This window comes from Poromitra crassiceps, assembly GCF_964638095.1.
Source record: "Poromitra crassiceps genome assembly, chromosome: 14".
Lineage (NCBI taxonomy): Eukaryota > Metazoa > Chordata > Actinopteri > Beryciformes > Melamphaidae > Poromitra > Poromitra crassiceps.
In genome coordinates, this window is record NC_139633.1 from 42,215,523 (window position 1) to 42,234,322 (window position 18,800).

Sequence of the window (18,800 nt, forward strand, 5' to 3'; positions counted from 1 at the left end):
CCTACCCCTCGAGCTGCTGGAAGGGGAGACGAGGGAGAGGATGACTATTTGGTTCTGGGAGTGACCAACGAGGCTGTACAGGCTGTTTGAGCCTCCCCGCCCCCTGCAGAAAGATCTTAGCTAGTCAACGTTAGCTCTGTGTTAGCACTGCACGCACAGTTGCCGGAGAATGACAGGATTGACAGCTGTCGGAAATTGGGTAGTATATGCTGACGTAGTAAGCACACTGTAGATTTCGTAGAAAACATGGTTTGAGTTTGATGTAAAAATCCAAAGAAATGTTTGTGATTTTTTTGGGGGGCATACATTGTAAAAAGTAATTTTTTCATTTCAGCTCATCTGCATTAATGGACCCTTATTGTAAAGTGTTACCAAAAAATATTCACAAACCTGCTGGATCCACAGCAGGAAGCCCTGACCTCTGACCTCTGACCCTGCTGGAGGGAACCACACTTTCACAATGTTCTAGAGTCCTGATCCGCGCACGCACGCACGCACGCACGCACGCACACACACAGAGCTGTCTGTCTGATCCAGCTCCAGCTCTTAGCGTGCACTGGGCAGAGACTCTATGATGTAGTGGAAAGTGGCTCCCAGAGCCCAGCTGGTCTCCACCTCATTGATGGTCCTCGCCAACTGGAACACACACACACACACACACACACACACACACACACACAAATGGTAAAAATGGTAAATGGACTGCATTTATATAGCGCTTTTATGCAAAGCGCTTTACAATGTGCCTACATTCACCCATTCACACACCGAGGGCGGCCAGCTGCCACGCAGGGTGCTGGCACAGCCATCAGGAGCAATTTGGGGTTCAGTGTCTTGCCCAAGGACACTTCGACATGCGGACTGGAGGAGCCGGGGATCGAACCACCGACCTTCTGGTTAGTGGACGACGCGCTCTACCTCCTGAGCCACACACACACACACACACACACACACACACACACACAATACTGATTCTATACACCAGTACCACCATGTAGCAAACCACATTTCCCAGGGACCCCTTCCTGCGTATACCAACATTTTCCCCCATGAAATAAAAGTAGCTGATTAGCTGATAAGGCTACTGGTTCAACACACACACCTGCCAAGATTAGGCTGGTATCAGGTTGGTACCAATGGATCGATGCCTGAGGTCCTCTAGTTTCATATGATACCAGTAACTTCACTCTGGCTTTAAAACTGAACCTGCTACAGCATTTGAAAGCAAATTTTCTAAATTGTGATTTTCCAAAATATTGCAATATTTCCGAAAATCAGCCCAAGCCTACTCCTCAGGATTATTTTGTATATGTGGAAGCAGTGGAAGTGGTTTGGTACATAGTGGTACTAAAAACTGTTGTCTGTCAAATAAATAAATAATGCAATGCGCTGGCGGACCACCAGTTGGAGCCAGTTTGGGAACCAATGCTCTACACAAAGAGGCCATTTACACCTGGCATTAACATGCGTTTTCTGTCATCAGATTGCAATCAGATTGTGCTTGACCATTTGAAAGTACAGGTGTAAACGCCCCCAAGACACATTGAAGACAGATTGCAATCTGATCGGCCAAACCACCTCCAGAGGTGGTCAGGGATGCATTGTGTACACATTGAACACAAGTGTAAATGCAATGTGTCCCCTCAATCTTGCGCTACGGGGAGAACCCCGGTGGCAACTCACCAGGCAAGACCGCGGCTTCGCTAAACTCCCGCCTCCGGCCTAGTGGAGCCGACGTTACACGCAACTACAAAGGGCTTCCCGAGGAGCAGACGTTTTCTCTCTCAAAACAATTGAAAAACCACCGTCATGTTAAAGCTGAGCAAGGAGATCGATTTTATTTCACTAAACTGGTATCCAGCATTGGCAGTAGATACAGTAAACACGATTCTGCCTGACCAATCAGTCATCTGCAGTGTTTTCACCGTATGGTACCGGGTCCACAGCGCTGGAACCTCAACAGAGCAGGGACCAAAACTAGCATGACTCAACCCCGACTGTCCAGGTTTTTGATTGGTGGAATGAGACAAAAAAGCGAGACGAGCTGGGCAGGGCACGCTGATACCAGTGGTGGAAATGGGCCATTAGTGTGTGGTAATTTTGGCAGGTATGTAACCCTCTCTCACCTTGAACTCTTTATGTGTGGTAATGTTGGCAGGTATGTAACCCTCTCTCACCTTGAACTCTTTGTGTGTGGGGAAGCCCAGCTCCTGCAGCAGCACAGAGATGTAGGTCAGGTCCAGGCAGAGGAAGGGATTCTCAACCGGCACCTCGGACAGACCACCGCACACTGCAGACCAGTGTAGGAAATTTAAAATATATTTTGGGTACAACTTTTGCCCCCACTGTTTAAAAACTGGAGGCATTTACAAAATGTTGGGGGCACTTAAAAAAAATAGGAATTAGTGCATAACGTTGCTAAAGCGTAGTGTGAACAACAGCGCTGTTTGTCTGAATGTGTTCTTCATGGTCATTTTCTGGCAACCAGCTTGCAGGTGCTGAGTGTGTGTTAAGAGATGGGAATTAAATGAATTGAATGAAAATACAATTATCAAAATATTGGGGGCAATTTTTACCCCTGGATCATGGTTTTTAGGGGCATTCTGAGATTTCTTGGGGGCATTTTTGCCCTTGCCCCTGGCCAAATTTCTACACTGCTGCAGACACCACAGAAAAAGACAGTCAGACACACTGCAGACACCACAGAAGGAGACACAGTCAGACACACTGCAGACACCACAGAAGAAGAGTCAGACACTGCAGACACCACAGAAGGAGACAGTCAGACACACTGCAGACACCACAGAAGAAGAGTCAGACACTGCAGACACCACAGAAGAAGAGTCAGACACTGCAGACACCACAGAAGGAGAGTCAGACACTGCAGACACCACAGAAGATGAGTCACACACTGCAGACACCACAGAAGAAGAGTCAGACACTGCAGACACCACAGAAGTAGAGTCAGACACTGCTTACACCACAGAAGATATGTATATATATACATATATATATATATATATATATATAGAGAGAGAGAGAGAGAGAGAGAGAGTGTACAGTATGCGGTCACCAAGAGAAAAAGGCTCTGCACAGTGTCTCAGAGCGCTTCAATTTTTGAAAATCTCAGAACTTTTCAGAAGGGCACAGGTGCCGTCACCGCACTCCTCAGCAGAGGTGGGACCAAGTCATTGTTTTGCAAGTCACAAGTAAGTCTCAAGTCTTTGCACTCAAGTTCCGAGTCAAGTCACAAGTGAAGACTGACAAGTCCCAAGTCAAGTCCGAGTCCTAAACTTTGAGTTTCGAGTCCTAAACAAGTCAGTGTGCTCTTCCATTTTAACAACAGAGTAATATATAACATTTACACAAATCCTGAATGCTTTTAAAAATGAGTATTCATTTGTTAAAACAAGTGTCTACTATTGTTTAGAGTAGTAGATATTTATGTCAGCTACTATAGGCTATAGTACAGTTTTGATCAGTTCCTTGTGTATTTTTCTGTTTGTTCATGCAACCCAGTTTTTCAGTCTGTTCTTGTATTCTTACATCTTTGACTTTTCCCATCTCTGAAAACACTATTATGGACGCACAGACTTAAAGTTGACAGGTAATAATAATATTACAAATGTGTACAGAGCTACTTGTACAAATGTAAGAAAGTAAACAAAACAATTTACTGTGTGTCGAAGGAAAAACAGTCTTCCCATTTCAGTCAATAGGAAGATGAATCCTGCAGTACAGTGAAGTGACAGCACGATGGCGCCCTCTCACCTCTCTTGGCAGCTTGGATGTAGTCGGACACTTTGATGGAGCCTCCGGTCTTCTCCTCTGACAAGGAACCAAACCTCACATCAGACTTCACTTCTCTGCGGAAACATTTCTCTGAAACGCATTTACTTTGACATGAGGTTGTCAAAATTATCGATAAGTATCGATACTAAAATTTTTAACCTGATACAATACTCATTTGAAAGAGGGATCGATAGAATCGGCAAGTATCACTACAAAAAAATCAAAACGAACACAATACTCTTGTAACAGTATCGATATCAGCAGTGCTTTCTCTTAATGAAAAATCAAACATACTATACGCTCAAAGTGTTAGGCTGATGAATCGAGCAGGGGTAATCTGCGGTTTAAGTGCAACGTTTTTAATGAGTTTTATCAGGCCTAGATTATGGAGATGCAGCTGTCCGTCCATCTGACTGTTTATTTGTATGCCTTCTTATTTGTCACCCCCCCCTTTCCCCTCGCCGGTATCGAAAACTGCATTGAGTATCGATTTTCCTGGGTATCGGTATCGAAGTTAGAAATTCTAGTATCGTGACAACCCTATTCAGTAGATGTCAGTAGAAGTCAGTAGAGTAGGTTAGGGTACCGATGGCTCCCAGGTCCACGGCTCGGTCGTAGTAGTAGGAAAAGGCGTAGAAGTCCATGTGCTCGGCCTCCACTGCTCTCCTCACCTTCCTATACAGAACCTTCTCCACTTTGTTCAGGCACGACTCGTACACCGGCTCCCCTAACACACACACAAGCACGCAGGCACACACACACACGCACAAGCATGCAGGCACAGGCACAGACACACACACACAAGCACGTGCACGCACACACACACACACACACAACTTGTTGGCTAGTAAACCAGTGGAGGTGGCTAGTTAGGTTCCCCTCCTCATTAGAGTCCTGTTCTATTCCAGATAGTCAGCTAGTAAACCAATGAAAACAGTTACAGTAGTTGGTCTAGCCAACCAACATTAGAGTCCTATTATATTTTAAATATCTACTTGGCTAGTAAACCAGTGGAAGTGGCTAATTACAGGGATGCAAACTCATGTATGGTGAAAAGAGAAATACCGGGGGGGGGGGGGGGGGGGGGTACCTAGAGCATATGTGAACCATATAAGCCATATAAGCCATTGATTAATCACAAAATCACATCAGTAGGTTTAATTCATGATCCAATGTGGTGGCTGTAGTGTCCCTGTTTGATGTTGTCAATATATATTGTGCCAAAAAAGTAATTGTCTGCCAAGAAACACATGGCTGCAGTCAAATCAGCTTTTTAAACTTGTAAAAAGGGACTGGACTGGTTATAACCCAGGTCTCAGAGCAGGTAAAAAAATGCAGTTAAGGCCAATTGCAAAACATTTTCTTTGTTTTATATTTAAAAAAAAAAGAAGCATAAATGTTTATTATAAATAGTAAATACTGTTTAGCATAGTCTAGTTTCCAAATACAGGCCTAAACAAGGATATTAGACATACCAAACACATAGAAATATCGGAAACAAAACTTGCCTACAAGTATAATCATGCAAATGTAACGTTTGCGCTACAACTGCAAACAACATGCCTTTGCTGTTACAATGGACATAAAGTGATGTGTTTGCACGTTATGATTGTCTGAACCAGATAAAAGCAGCTGTAACGTTGTTAGATGCAACGTTATATAACCTGCGCGATACAGGCAATCACTTTTTGGCACGACGAGTACCATACTATTCTAAAAGTTGGCTCGTAAACCAGTGGAGGTGGCTAGTTAGTCAGTCTACTCTACTCATTAGAGCTCTATTCTATTCTAAAAGTTGGCTCGTAAACCAGTGGAGGTGGCTAGTTAGGTTCCCCTCCTCATTAGTCATATTCTATTCTGCAAGTAAACCAGGTGGTGGCTAGTTCCTGGCCCTTACCTGCCTTCTGTCCCTTCACAGTGTAGATGACCTCGGCGTGTTCCCACTGGCCGGAAAACTCTGGAGCCAAACAAGGACTGACAAGCTCACTGGTGCCCCCTACTGCTGCTCAGAGAGACAGACAGGCAGAGAGACAGACAGACAGATTATTACAGCAACTAAATCACAGTAACAGCTGGCAAGCAAGGCATTAATCTTGTGTTGTTATCAAACGATTAGATAATGGCTTATTTCTGTTGGAGGAGGCTCTGAAGAGACAGCAGAGATCAGTGCGTGTGTGTGTGTGTGTGTGTGTGTGTGTGTGTGTGTGTGTGTGTGTGTGTGTGCAAAAGTGAGGTCAGAGAGTGAGACGTACGGCTCTGCCCCTCCACACCGCCCAGGACCGCCAGCCTCGCCGACATCAGACCCAGACCCAGGTAACTGAGGAAAGAGGAGGGAGGATTTGTGACCGATTGGTTATTGATTTCTTTGATCAAGCGGTTATTGATTTCTTTGATCAATTGATTTCTTTGGTTTTAGTGTCGCAATTGACCTTTCCTAAGTCACGCCCCTTTTCGCTCTGTGCTCCAATAGCAGTTGAATAGGGGCCAGAGGATTTCTGTAATGCAGACGGAATTTGGAAATAAAAATTGAATCAACTGTAAGAAAGAATATTGCACGGTGGCGCAGTGGTAAGCGCTGTCGTCTCACAGCTAGAAGGTCCTGGGTTCGATTCCCACCTGGGACGCTGTGAACACTGAATGAGTGCATGCGCGTCCACATGTCCTCGAGTGCCCACCGCCCGGGTGGGGTCGTCAAAAGGGCCTTTCTGTGTGGAGTTTGCATGTTCTCCCCGTGCCCCCTGGGGGTTTCCTTCATATAGGAACCCCTCACCAAAAACATGCAATATCCTGGTTGCTGATGTGGTGCCTCCTCTGGTCGTTAGGGGCGCCTGTTCGGAGGGAGGGGAACTCGTTGGAATAACGTGATCCTCCCACGTGCTATGTCCTACCGGTGAAGCTTCCCCTGTCAGGTGAAAAGAAGCGGCTGGCTAACTGCCCATGTCTCGGAGGAAGCATGGAGGCAGTTTCGGATCTCCCCAGATCGGCAGAGGGTGGAGCAGCAACCAGGATAAATAAATTAAATTAGCACTAATGGGGGATAAAAAATCTGGAAAAAAAATTATATATATATTATATAAAAATGTGCTATAACTGTCAAAGGTTTGGATACACTGCTATTAACTGTAAAGAAAAGAGAAGGTGTGCTAGATGTAGGGGTGATCACGAGTATGGAAAGTGTGGAAGAGGGGTGCAACCAAAATGCTGTAGTTGTGGAGGAGCTCATAGTGTGGCGCATGGTGGATGTGAGGTTCTGAGGAGGGAGAGATATTCAGAAGGTAAGAGTGGAAAGGAGGATCACTTATGCAGAAGCTGTGAGCGTGTCAAGAGGACAGAACAATGCAGCAAGTGAACAAGGAGCAACGGGAGGCCGAGAGCTACAACAAACAGCAAGTGACCGGGGGCCTGTACTACGAATGTTCTATAAGAAGATCCAGGATCTGTCCCTTGATCTGGTTTGTCTAAACTAGATCAGCTCGATTGTAGTTAACTTGTACTACGAACCTCGTTTGCCAGTCGTTAACTCGAACCAGGTTTTTCTAATCAAGTTGACTGTGCGTGCACATGAAAATGCCCGTGCACATGAGCTCGTGCCCGCAAAAGAGGCGTGGTTTTTAACAACTAGCCAATCACAATGCAATATGGACCGCTCAGCTCAGAACCGTAGCTTTTACAGCGCCAGACACGCCTATTTCCTCATTCATCAAAGCCATCTACTACTATGTCAGAATCAAAATCCGCATTGGATATTTTTAGTCTGTTCCCGAATGACTGTCTAAAGTTACCACTTTTATTCACATCAGTCATTTATTTGAAGAGCGGTTTCTGCCTCAACGTATCCTACAGCAGCTGAATTCACCCTCTCAATAAACTGCGAGTGGAAGCAATGTGTAATGTCTCAGTCCAAAATCCGTATGTATAGACCATTTAGGCTCAACGAATAATAATGATGTCATGATGTGTTTAGTAGCACTGATTGAATAATTCCTATAGGCTATCAATAAAAAAAAGAATGATAATAAAATTAAAAGAGGCTTCTGAACGACACGGTACGTGCGGGCATAGATTTCATTTATAAAAAATAGCCTATTTTGTGGTCACATATATTGTCAGCAGAGTAGCATATCTCCATATTTCATATAATGATGCTGGAAATATGAAGTTCAATCACATCATACAGGCCAAAAGCAACACAGTTGCAGTTGCAAAATGCAGGAGTAGCCTAGATATGAATCATCTTAATATGGGATCGCCTGTGTGCAGGTGATCCCATATTAAATTGCTTAGATGTAGTAGGCTATTCCAGCATGTAGGCTATGACCATTTCAATTCCAACCCAACGTCAGTCTCAGCTCCGTTTTGCACACGGCACCGTGCGCTTTGGAGACGTTTATGTAACCTTTTTATGCCGGTTTAGTGATATTTCTCCACTCACTATTCAGCTGCAATCGATCAGCGGGATCAAACAACGTATCTAGGCTACTTGAGAGCACAAAAATGAATATATAAAAACATATTCCAAAGTGGTAAGTAGGGCTTAATTAAAATAGCCAACAAGTGCAAGGCTTTAGTCCTTGATTAACATTAACATTGATTAACATTACTCATTCAACATTACAATTCGTGCTCCTTTCTAGATGGGAAACTCGTCCAGAAAGGGGTTGGCCATTTTTCCAAACTGCTGATTCGATTGGTTCGTGGGCGGTGTATTTAGGGGTCTAATCTTATCCTTGCAACCTGCTGCGGACCAGGTTAAGTGTGAAGCATAAGTTGCTATGGAAATATATGTTGTAAGAAGTTAACTTGCTTTGTAGTAAGGGGGCTGGGGGGGCGGGTCGCGTGGGGGCTGGGTCCGCCCGGGCCGCAGCAATGGGCCCCTAGCACAACGACCTCACAAGGTTCCTCCTCAGCCAAGTCACTGGGGCAATCCATGTGGCGATCCATGTGTGGATTGCCACCATATGGTGGACAGGTTTTCTTGCGTTCACTGGGGGTGAGGGGGTGCCGCTGTGTCCCGGCCTGGCCTTCCCTCCCACGCCTTATGTGGGCGGGGGCCGGGTCGGGGGGCATCGGTGCTCTTCATCACTGGTCGAGGGCTGCCGGTTGGTTTAGAACAGCTTAGGTAGGCGATAGATTAGCTACAGCCTAAGGCTGACCTGTTAGTGTTCAGGCTAAAATCAGACTAGAGCAGGGTAGGATAGGCCAGATTAGGCTGTAGATTAGCTAGATACTATGTCCCAGTTAGCTCTGGTTAATGCTTAGAGTAGTCAGTTGTCTGATCTTCTCCCCCCCCCCCCCCCCTCTCTCTTTCCCCCTTCCCCCGCTTCTTCCCTTCTTCCTCCTTCTTGTTCTCCTCTCTTTCCATGCTCTTTCCTCCCCCACATCCCACCGCCCCCCCCTCCCTTCTCCTGCTCTCTCCTCCTTCTCCCCCCCTCTGCTCCTTCTCCTCTTCTCCCCTATTTTCCTGAATCCCTGCCACTTCCTGCTCTCCCTTCTCTCACACTCCCCCTGCTCTCCTTCCCCTGCACCCTCCCACCTCCCCTTCTCTGTTCTCTCCTCCTCTCTGCCCTCTCCTCCCTCTCACATTCCCCCTGCTCTCCCTCCCCTGCACCCTCCCACCTCTCCTTCTCTGTTCTCTCCTCCTCCACATTTCCCATTTCTCCCCACCCTCCCCCTAATCCGGGCCCGTATCCTACTCCCTCCCCTCCCCCAACCCTAGACCCTACCCCTACCCTGGCTCTCCCTCCCCTGCACCCTCATCTTTCCTCCTCTGTTCTCTCCTCCTCCACATTTCCTATTTTTCCCCCACCTCCCCCCTCTCCTCCCTCCTCCCTCTCCCTCCCTCCTCCACTCTCCTGCTTTCTTCAAATGTTCAAATGTTATCTTTATTCTGTATATTCTTGTTACTGTGTGTTAGCTAGAATTAGCTAGACATACTTTCTGTGAAGCCCTCTGAGACATGCTTGTGAATTAGGGCTATATAAATAAACTTGACTAGTACGGCCAAACCAGGTTTAAACCTGAAGTTACCTCGCTAAACCACTAATCTTGCTTTGTAGTACAGGCCCCGGGTGTATGTGGACAAAAAGGAGTGAGGTACATTCATTGTAGGAGTGATAAACACAATTGAGGGGAAATCAAAAGATGTTAAAATCCAGTTGTTTGTCAAAGCAGCAATGAAGCATTTAGGATTAGTGAGACTAACTTGTGAAGAAGTGAGGGAGAACTTCACCAATCAGTCAAGCCAGAAGACCAAAGTTAAAGTTAAGAGGAGAAGATCAAGAATGTAGGGAAACAGTGGATGGATGGATCCAGAAGTGTTACAGGGGAATTGCACTGGTTGCATTTGCGTTGCGTTGCGGCTGTGCTCCGCCAACACTAAACCGGCTGCGTGCAGAGCACGTCACGGCTCCGCTCCGCCAGACAGCTAGAGTGACGAGACCGACAAGTTCTCGCGGTGAAATCGAGAAGCAGAGGAGGGGTGGACTTGCTTGGTGTTGTCCTTGTAAAAAGGATGTGTCGTGTCATATATTATTTTGTGGTTTTCCACTTCAATTATTAACTTTTCCTCATACATGTTTATCCTCTGTTATTGTTGGTCTGCTTTGGGCAGACCAACCAAAGATCGCTTATCACACTGGATAGTGGAGGCGATCGCTTTGGCATACTCTGCCGTGGGTAAGATACCCCCGGAGGGTATCAAGGCGCATTATACGTGAGGCGTTGCGACATCCTCTGCGTTGTTGCGTGGTGTTTCGGTGGAGGACATGTGCGTTGCGGCCTCATGGTCCTCTCATCACACGTTTGTTAGGTACTACAGCCTCGACGTGTCCGGTTCGCGGTTCGCGCACGCGGTACTGTCAGTGGCAAGAAAGTAGTATCGTTGCCGCTCTAAGATGTCATACGGTCGGGAATGAACGTTTGCCATGCGGCCGTGGTTCACCGATGCCTCTCGGGTCGCTCTGTGGGGTGCTCCCGGCAGCAAGGGCGGTTGAATGTGGCACTAAAGTGAGAGCTTGAGTTCGAAACGAAGTAAAACCCGGGTTGTGCTACAACCCGGGTTTTACAAGTGAGGAGAGCTCTCACTACCCAGCCTTGCTGCGTCGATGCGTCGTTGGTTGCGTCGATCCTCAGCGGGCTGGAAGAATGAGTGGCTATCCCGGGGCTGAGCGGGCGTGACGTAGTCACGTGGGTGAGGTGGGTGGCCGCATCAGCCCCAGGGGGGGCACCACGCCACCTACTGGTGGGTGGTCGGTTTTAAAATTAAAGGTCATTTTTGGAGCAAAAATAACAGTCTTCCAGTGGGCTGCGTACGCAGCGGATAAGGCACTAGAGTGAGAGCTCTCCTTCTCACTCGTAAAACCCGGGTTGTAGTACAACCCTAACGTTTACATTCTAGCAGCCAATGGCATCGCTGGAAAGATTTGAGTCTCAGAAATCAACAGAATTCTGCAGTGTCACACTTTGATGGTGTGTGTATGTGTGTGTGTGTGCGCACGCACGTGTGTGTGTGTGTGTGTGTGTGTGTGTGTGTGTGTGTGTGTGTATGTGTATGTGTGTGTGTGTGTGTGTGTGTGTGTGTGTGTGTGTGCGTGCGTGTGCGTGCGCATGCGCGCGCGTGTGTGTGTGTGTGTGTGTACCTGTGGGAGTACAGTGTGTGTGTGTTGTTGAACATCTGGAAGGAGCTGATGTAGTCGAAGGGTGAAGTCTGGATGGTTTTCTGCACAGAGAGAGAGAGAGAATAAATAAATAGTGAACTAGAATGCAACGCATTGACTTCAAATTACTCCTCCTCACCTTCAAAGCCCTCCACAGCCTAGCCCCCCCCTACCTGACTGACCTCCTCATCCCCCATCGCCCCTCCCGTACACTCCGATCCTCTTCTACTGCCACCCTCACCATCCCCCCATCCAGACTCAAAACCTTCGGTGACCGTGCTTTCTCCCGCGCCGCACCCCGACTTTGGAACTCCCTCCCCCAGACCGTCCGAGACTCTCCCTCACTCCCCACTTTCAAAACCCGACTCAAAACCTACCTGTTCTCCCAAGCCTACAACCTCCCCTACCCCTGACCACCTCCTCCAAACCATAGCTCCAAACCATCACCCTCCCCCCCCCATCCTCCCCCCTCTTCCTCCCTCCTGTTATCTTCCTCCCCTCTGCTTCTCCATACTACCTTGCCCTGAACCGCCACTGTCATCTGTATCTGTTCCCTGTAACTGTTGCCTGTTACTTGTATCTGTTGCCTGTTTTGTTCCCTGTTGCTTGTCTCTTGTTCTCTGTTAAGCGTCTTTGGGTCTGGAAAAGCGCTATATAAAATAAATGAATTATTATTATTATAATTTGCTGGACAGAGAATTTCATTTAGCCCAATATTACCTCGTTAACCATTTGGAGTCACGCTCTTTCCAACAGGAGCATCATATTTGAAATCCATTGGCCAGTTGTTGATATCTCAGCAATATTGCGGCTTGCAGCTAAGCCAGGTATGTCCAAAGTCTGGCCCGGGGGCCAATTGCGGCCCGTGGACCAATTTTAAGCGGCCCTCGGCTTGTCTCTCAAAATATACGTTCACCTAACTATCATACAGTTTGTCGACAAGCACCAAGTAGGCATGGGTCGATTTCCGGTTTGGTTCGGTATACGAGCCCAAACCGGTTTGATCACGTGCAAACCGAAAAAACCTAAAAAAAAAAAAAAAAAAAAAAAAAAATTTGCCAGTCCATTCTGATTGCACTATTGTTCGTATTAGCCTCTTCTCAAGTTGCACTAGTAGGCAAAAGTCTTATTTTGTTTATTATGTTGATGTTTGAAGAAAAGTTAAGCTGAATAGTTATGAGAAATAAAAACAGTGTGTTGTTACAGTTAAAAGGTTCTGCTTATTTGTATTCAGTGTTCGTGCTGGTTGGCAGCATACCAGCTTAGAGGTGCATTATCGCCACCAACTGCAGCCGCTTTGATACGTTTTTTTGGGGAATATCGAACCGGTTTCAAAATGTTCAAACCGACCCATGCCTAGGCCCTATATTGTGTGAATTTGTGAGTTTTGAAGTTTATAAGGCAGCTCAGCTGTAAGCCAATCCATTCTGATTGCACTGCTTGTGTTTTTATTAGCCTTTTTCTCAAGTTGCACTATAGGCAGAAGTCTTATTTCATTTATTATTTTGATGTTTAGAAGAAAAGTTGAGCTGAATAGTTATGAGAAATAAATACAGGGTGTTTGTTACACAGGTGTCCTGCTTCTTTTTATTCAGTATCATTTCTGGTTGACAATACCAGCTTAGAGGTGTATTATCGCTATCAGGTGGACTGAAGTTGCACTACAGACAGTTATGGGCCACACTCGGGAGCCCTGCTTGAAAAAAAAAAAAAAAAAAAAAAAAAATTAATTACAAAAAAAATCGGTATACCGGTTCGATCCGGTTTAGACGGCAATATCGAACCGGTTTTAAAATTTTCAAACCGACCCAGCCCTAGCACCAAGTAGGAACAACGCAGGCGGAACTAATGTTTTCAGATTGTTAACAAAATCCTTAAGAGTACAACTGTATTCTATGTGATCATTATTATTTTCAAAGGATCCATAATAGAATTTCCATGCCATGTGAGGCGGTGACTCTGAATCAATATCAGAAATTACACTGGACAAATAGGACACACCTCTTTATATTGGATTTTTAGAGTTACTGCATCACATTACATGGAAGCTATTGGGGGGGAAATCATGCATTTTCCATAGAAATAGTCAAATATATAGAATACATGTATAATATACATGTGTATGTTAGGGATGGGCGGGAGTACTCGGGTACTCGAGTACTCGTTCATAATGTCAGTACTCGAGTAATGTTTCCGCTGTTCCGGTACTCGCCCCACCCCTTTAAAAATGGTAGGCACGCATCGTCATGTGGATCCAGCTATACAGGCAGCATGGCTGTGTTTCAGATAGGCATAACTGCACGGGCGTCAAGTCAGCCAAAATGTAAAAGTATGTCATCTGCTTTAGGGCTTTCAAAACAAAACCCTTATTGTAACATTGACATTAATATTAATTTTGAGTAATGCTTTACAGTTTCACTCGTAATCTTAACATCACAAGTATTTTGATACAAGGTTTGCTGCTTTGTTCGTTGAAATACCTTTTTCTCATCCAACATGCATCAATAAGCTATTTACTTTTGTAAAGTAATATTATTTTGAAAGTTTTAACCGGAAGTTTCTCAGCTCATCACGAGAATTGACTGGTGGAGATGCGCTCCCGTTAACGACACGAGACAGACGCACGCTTCTCCACAACGCACCCCCGATAAAACTCATTGAAAACATGGCACTAGTTTACTGACTACACTGTCGTCGTCCCATAACGTTAGCGAGAGGAAATGTGGAGAACAAATCACTTTATTGCTTCATGGCGATCACTATTTAGCTGCAGCTACGTTATGGTCACTGGTCAGTTTTCACTTTTTGGCAGAACACCGGACCTTGTAACCCGTGGATTTACGTTACTTTAACAGTGATCATGAAGCAGAATGGATTATACCGGACATGTAGGCCTATTGGAAATGAGCCTTCGCTTGTTTCACAAGTCTGCTCGAACAAAGCGCTAAATGCCATCCAACCACCGGAGATCTGAGGTAGGGACAACAGCTGCAGCTAACGGTGCAGCTGGTCCCCCTCCTCACAAAAAGTGCTACAGGTAGTGCTTTTTCCATGCAAAAATGCAAACGTTATGTGTGAACAGCCCCACACACAGCAGATTACCCCTGCTCCGTCATTACCATAGGAATAGATATTCAAAATGAACTGCTTAACATAGCCAAACTTGGGTTAAGCGTGTGTTTCTACACGGACCCCCAAAGCCACCCAGCCACCCAACCCCGCCCCCAAATCAGGACTTTGTCACTCCAGCCCTCCCGATGCCCCCTGAGCAATGCCCTGACCCCCCCATATAGCTGAATCATTCATTCTCTCTTTGTTTCACTTTCTCCTGTTTTCCGTCCTCTCTCTCTCTCTGTCACGTCCCTCTCAACCATCCTCCATTGCCGTCTGTCCTGTGTCTTTCTTTCTGTGTCATTCGCCCTCACCTCGTCCTGAGGCCGGAAGGTGATCTGGGTCGACCCGCCTCCCAAATCCAACATCCCCACTGTGGGCGAGTCAGCACCATGAAGACCACCTGAGAGAGAGAGATTTCTTGTTCACATTAATCTGAGTTCCAACACTCCCCCAGACACACACGCATGAAAGAAAGCATACACGCGCACGCACGCGCACGCACACACGCTCGACACACACACACACCACACACACACACACACACACACACACCACACACAAACACACACCACACACAAACACAGCAGGAGTCTCACCTGTGAGGAAGTTGACGGTGATCCAGGCAGACACACCTCAGAGGAGAAACATAGATCTCATTATGCATCTGCTGCCATCCAACATCACAAAACATTCAAATGGTTTCACGCACACCTACTGTGCCACCTACCATGGTCACAGCCAACAATACAAATACTGTGAATTATTTCCACATTTTAGGTGCCAGTTTTGCATCAAAATCTACCGTTTTTCCACAAAGCATAACTCCGTCTGCCTAGCAACACCTGGGAAACCGACTAATAGAGAGCTAAAGCCAAAGTCCCTCCCCTTCCGGTCGGTCCCTACGTGAACCAGCCACGGGGGGGAAATATGAATGGTGGTGAATGGCGAAGACATTCATTTTCTGATCCAGTTTGAATTGTGTCATGAGGTCCACATGATGTTTGTCTATTTAAAACAGTGGTGGGGAACGTCCGGCCTCCGGGCCGTATACGGCCCCCGAGGCCATTTGAACCGGCCCGCAACACAATAAAATTGTTACATTTTAGACTAGTAGGAATTAAAAAAAAACAGGGAAACGAAACAATGACCGACAGCCATTAGTTTTCTGAAATAAAACAGACTGTTGTAAATGTCCGAGTCAACGTCAGGGTCAGTGAACGCAGCATGTGACCGGTACGTGACTTTGTGTGTTGACACCTGGTTGACACTAGACGAGCACACAGTGTTAACAAGTGATGAAATGGCGACTGTCAAGAAAAGGAAGGTAGATGCAGAATGCCGCGCATTCCAGGAAAAATGGACAAACGAATTTTTCTTTGTTGAAGTGAAAGGCAAGCCAGTGTGCCTAGTTTGTGGCGAGGCGCTGGCAGTGATGAAAAAGGCGAATCTTGAGCGCCACTACAGCTCGAAACATGCTAAACTCGTCGAGTTGAAAGGACAAATGCGTGTGGATAAAATCAACGCTCTTCGTCGGAGTTTGGGTGCCCAGCAAGCAACTTTCACAAGACCACAGGCTGACGGAGAGAATGTTACGCGTGCAAGTTTTGTCGTGAGTGAATTAATAGCCAAGAAGCTGAAACCTCATGCTGAAGGAGAGTTTGTGAAAGAGTGTCTCGTCGCTGCGGCGGAGCTGCTCGCGCCCGACAAAGTGAAATTATTTCAAAGCGTCAGTTTGTCTCGAAGAACGGTTTCAGACAGGATTACAGATATGGCACAAGACATTGAAAAAACACTGAAGGCCACTGCAAGAGACTTTGAGTATTTTTCTCTGGCCTGTGATGAGACAACAGACATCACAAACACAGCGCAGCTTGCCATTTTTGTGCGTGGGATTACGGCCGAGTTTGAGACGAAGGAGGAGCTGCTGTCTTTGCAAGCCATGCACGGCACGACCAAAGGTGAGGATTTGTTCAGTCAAGTTGTTGTGGCCATGAACAATTTTGAACTGCCATTTGAGAAGTTGAGCGGCATCGCTACTGATGGCGCACCCGCGATGGTTGGTGCGCAAAAAGGATTAACTGCATTAGTCAAAAAAGAAATGAGCCGTCTGAGTCTGGATCCAAGTGATTTAGTTGCATGTCACTGTATCATACATCAGGAGAATCTGTGTGCACAATCCCTGAAGCTTAACAACGTGATGAAAACCGTCGTGTCCACCATAAACTTCATCAAAAGCAGAGGGCTCAACAGCCGCCAGTTCAAGGAGCTACTCAGCGAGCTCGAGTCAGAGTACGGTGATCTGGTTTATCATTGTGAAGTGCGATGGCTGAGTCGTGCAAATATGCTCGCACGGTTTTATACACTGCGGGAAGAAGTCAAACAGTTCATGGAGATGAAGGGGAAACCTGTCTTGGAGCTCAGTGATGGCAAGTGGCTCAGTGATTTGGCCTTCATGGTGGACATCACCCAGCACCTGTCAGAGTTAAACGTCAAACTGCAAGGTCCCAACCAGCTCATCAGCTCCCTGCTTTCAAATGTGAAATCATTTGAAGCGAAGTTAAGGCTGTGGCAAGGACAACTGGAAAGGGGAATCACTGTGCACTTTCCCACTCTGCAAGAACAAAAGCCTGATGTTACAACAGAATATGCTGGTGAGTGTGCACAACTCATTCAGGCATTTGATGAGAGGTTTCATGATGTGAAAAATATACAAAAAGAACTGGACATGTTTGCTACGCCGTTTAATGTGCAACCAGCAGATGTGCCAGACAACGTCCAAATGGAAATAATTGAGCTGCAAAGCAACAACGAGCTCAAAGCTAAGTACAACAACCTGTCTCTGCTGGACTTCTACAAACTGTACGTTCGTGCTGAGGATTTTCCCATCCTGAGGAGACACGCCCTGAAGTTTGCATCTCTGTTTGGGACAACGTACCGCTGTGAACAGTTCTTTTCAAAACTGACTCTTGCAAAGACTCGCTACCGCTCAAGACTGACTGACCCAAACTTGGAGAACCAGCTTCGAGTAGCATCATCATCACTGCCAGCTGACATCAGACGCCTCGCCAAAGAGAAACAGTTCCAGCCATCGCATTAGGTGAGTCTGACATGTAGAAATGCAGCAATCTTGAGGCTCAGTAACACAGTGGTTATATAGACATTTATTTCTGTCTTTTTTTTGCATCTCTGGTCACGTGTTCATAATAGTATGGCCCTTGGAGGACTTTATAAAATTTATATGGCCCTTGATATGAAAAAGGTTCCCCACCCCTGATTTAAAAGATACATTTGCAAGTGACGAAAGTTGCAGTTTGTGGTAAAACTGTTGCAATATAAGTTATAAATCAGAAAGACTACGCACAACCAGTCACATAAGTGACGTCTCTCCCGCCAGGCCATGTTGGTGTTTGGTGTGAGTTTTATACAAAACTAAATGTTACATTTCAGTTTGACCACAAACTGTGGCTTTCTTGACATGCAAAGTTATCTTTTAAATGGACAAAATGTACATGTGGACTTCACAATTCAAACAGGATAAAACTAGAACGACCGCAACGCGGACTTGTGCATCCGCCATTAGTTCATTCTTGAGTCCAAATCGCCATTTGAGGCAAATTGGAAGAAATTCCGTCAAGGCGCTCCTGAGATGTTGCGTTACAGAGCTTGGAAATTGGGTGTGTGAGGTCACAGTGACCTTGAACTTTGACCACCAAAATGGAATCAGTTCATCCTTGCGTCCAAGTCGATGTTTGAGCCAAATCAGAAGAAATTCTATCAAGCCGTTCTTGAGATATTGCGTTAACCATCTTGGGAATGGCATTCGTGAGGTCACAGTGACCTTGAAGTTTGACCACCAAAATGTAATCAGTTCATCCTTGAGGCCAAGTTAATGTTTGAGGCATATCTCAAGACATTCCTGAGATATGGTGTTAACAAGCTTGAAAATGGCGTTGGAGAGGTCACAGTGACCTTGACCTGCGATCACCAAAATGTAATCCTTTCATCCTTGCGCCCAAGTCGACGTTTGAGCCAAATTGGCAGAAATTCCATCAAGCCGTTCTTGAGATATCGCTTTAACGAACTTGGGAATGGCATTCGTGAGGTCACAGTGACCTTGACCTTTGACCACGAAAATCTAATCAGTTCATCCTTGAGTCGAAGTCGATGTTTGAGGCAAATTTGATGAAACTCTGTCAAGGCATTTCTGAGATGTTGCGCTAACAAGCTTGAAAATGGCAT

The 18,800-nt window shown here is 46.0% G+C and overlaps 1 protein-coding gene across 1 annotated transcript in view; it reads right to left on the reverse strand.

Annotated features, from left to right (window-relative positions):
* Positions 1-546: 546 nt before the first annotated feature.
* The window catches only part of entpd6 (ectonucleoside triphosphate diphosphohydrolase 6), a gene marked incomplete at both ends in the record, with an annotated part of 33,226 nt that continues 14,972 nt past the window's right edge, over positions 547-18,800 (reverse strand). Inside the window, 9 exons of the mRNA XM_083650794.1 lie at positions 547-636; positions 2,178-2,290; positions 3,772-3,828; positions 4,379-4,519; positions 5,690-5,794; positions 6,045-6,109; positions 11,430-11,509; positions 14,873-14,961; positions 15,158-15,193. Coding sequence (XP_083506920.1) covers positions 547-636; positions 2,178-2,290; positions 3,772-3,828; positions 4,379-4,519; positions 5,690-5,794; positions 6,045-6,109; positions 11,430-11,509; positions 14,873-14,961; positions 15,158-15,193 — 776 coding nt within the window. The remainder of the gene's footprint in view (positions 637-2,177; positions 2,291-3,771; positions 3,829-4,378; positions 4,520-5,689; positions 5,795-6,044; positions 6,110-11,429; positions 11,510-14,872; positions 14,962-15,157; positions 15,194-18,800) is intronic.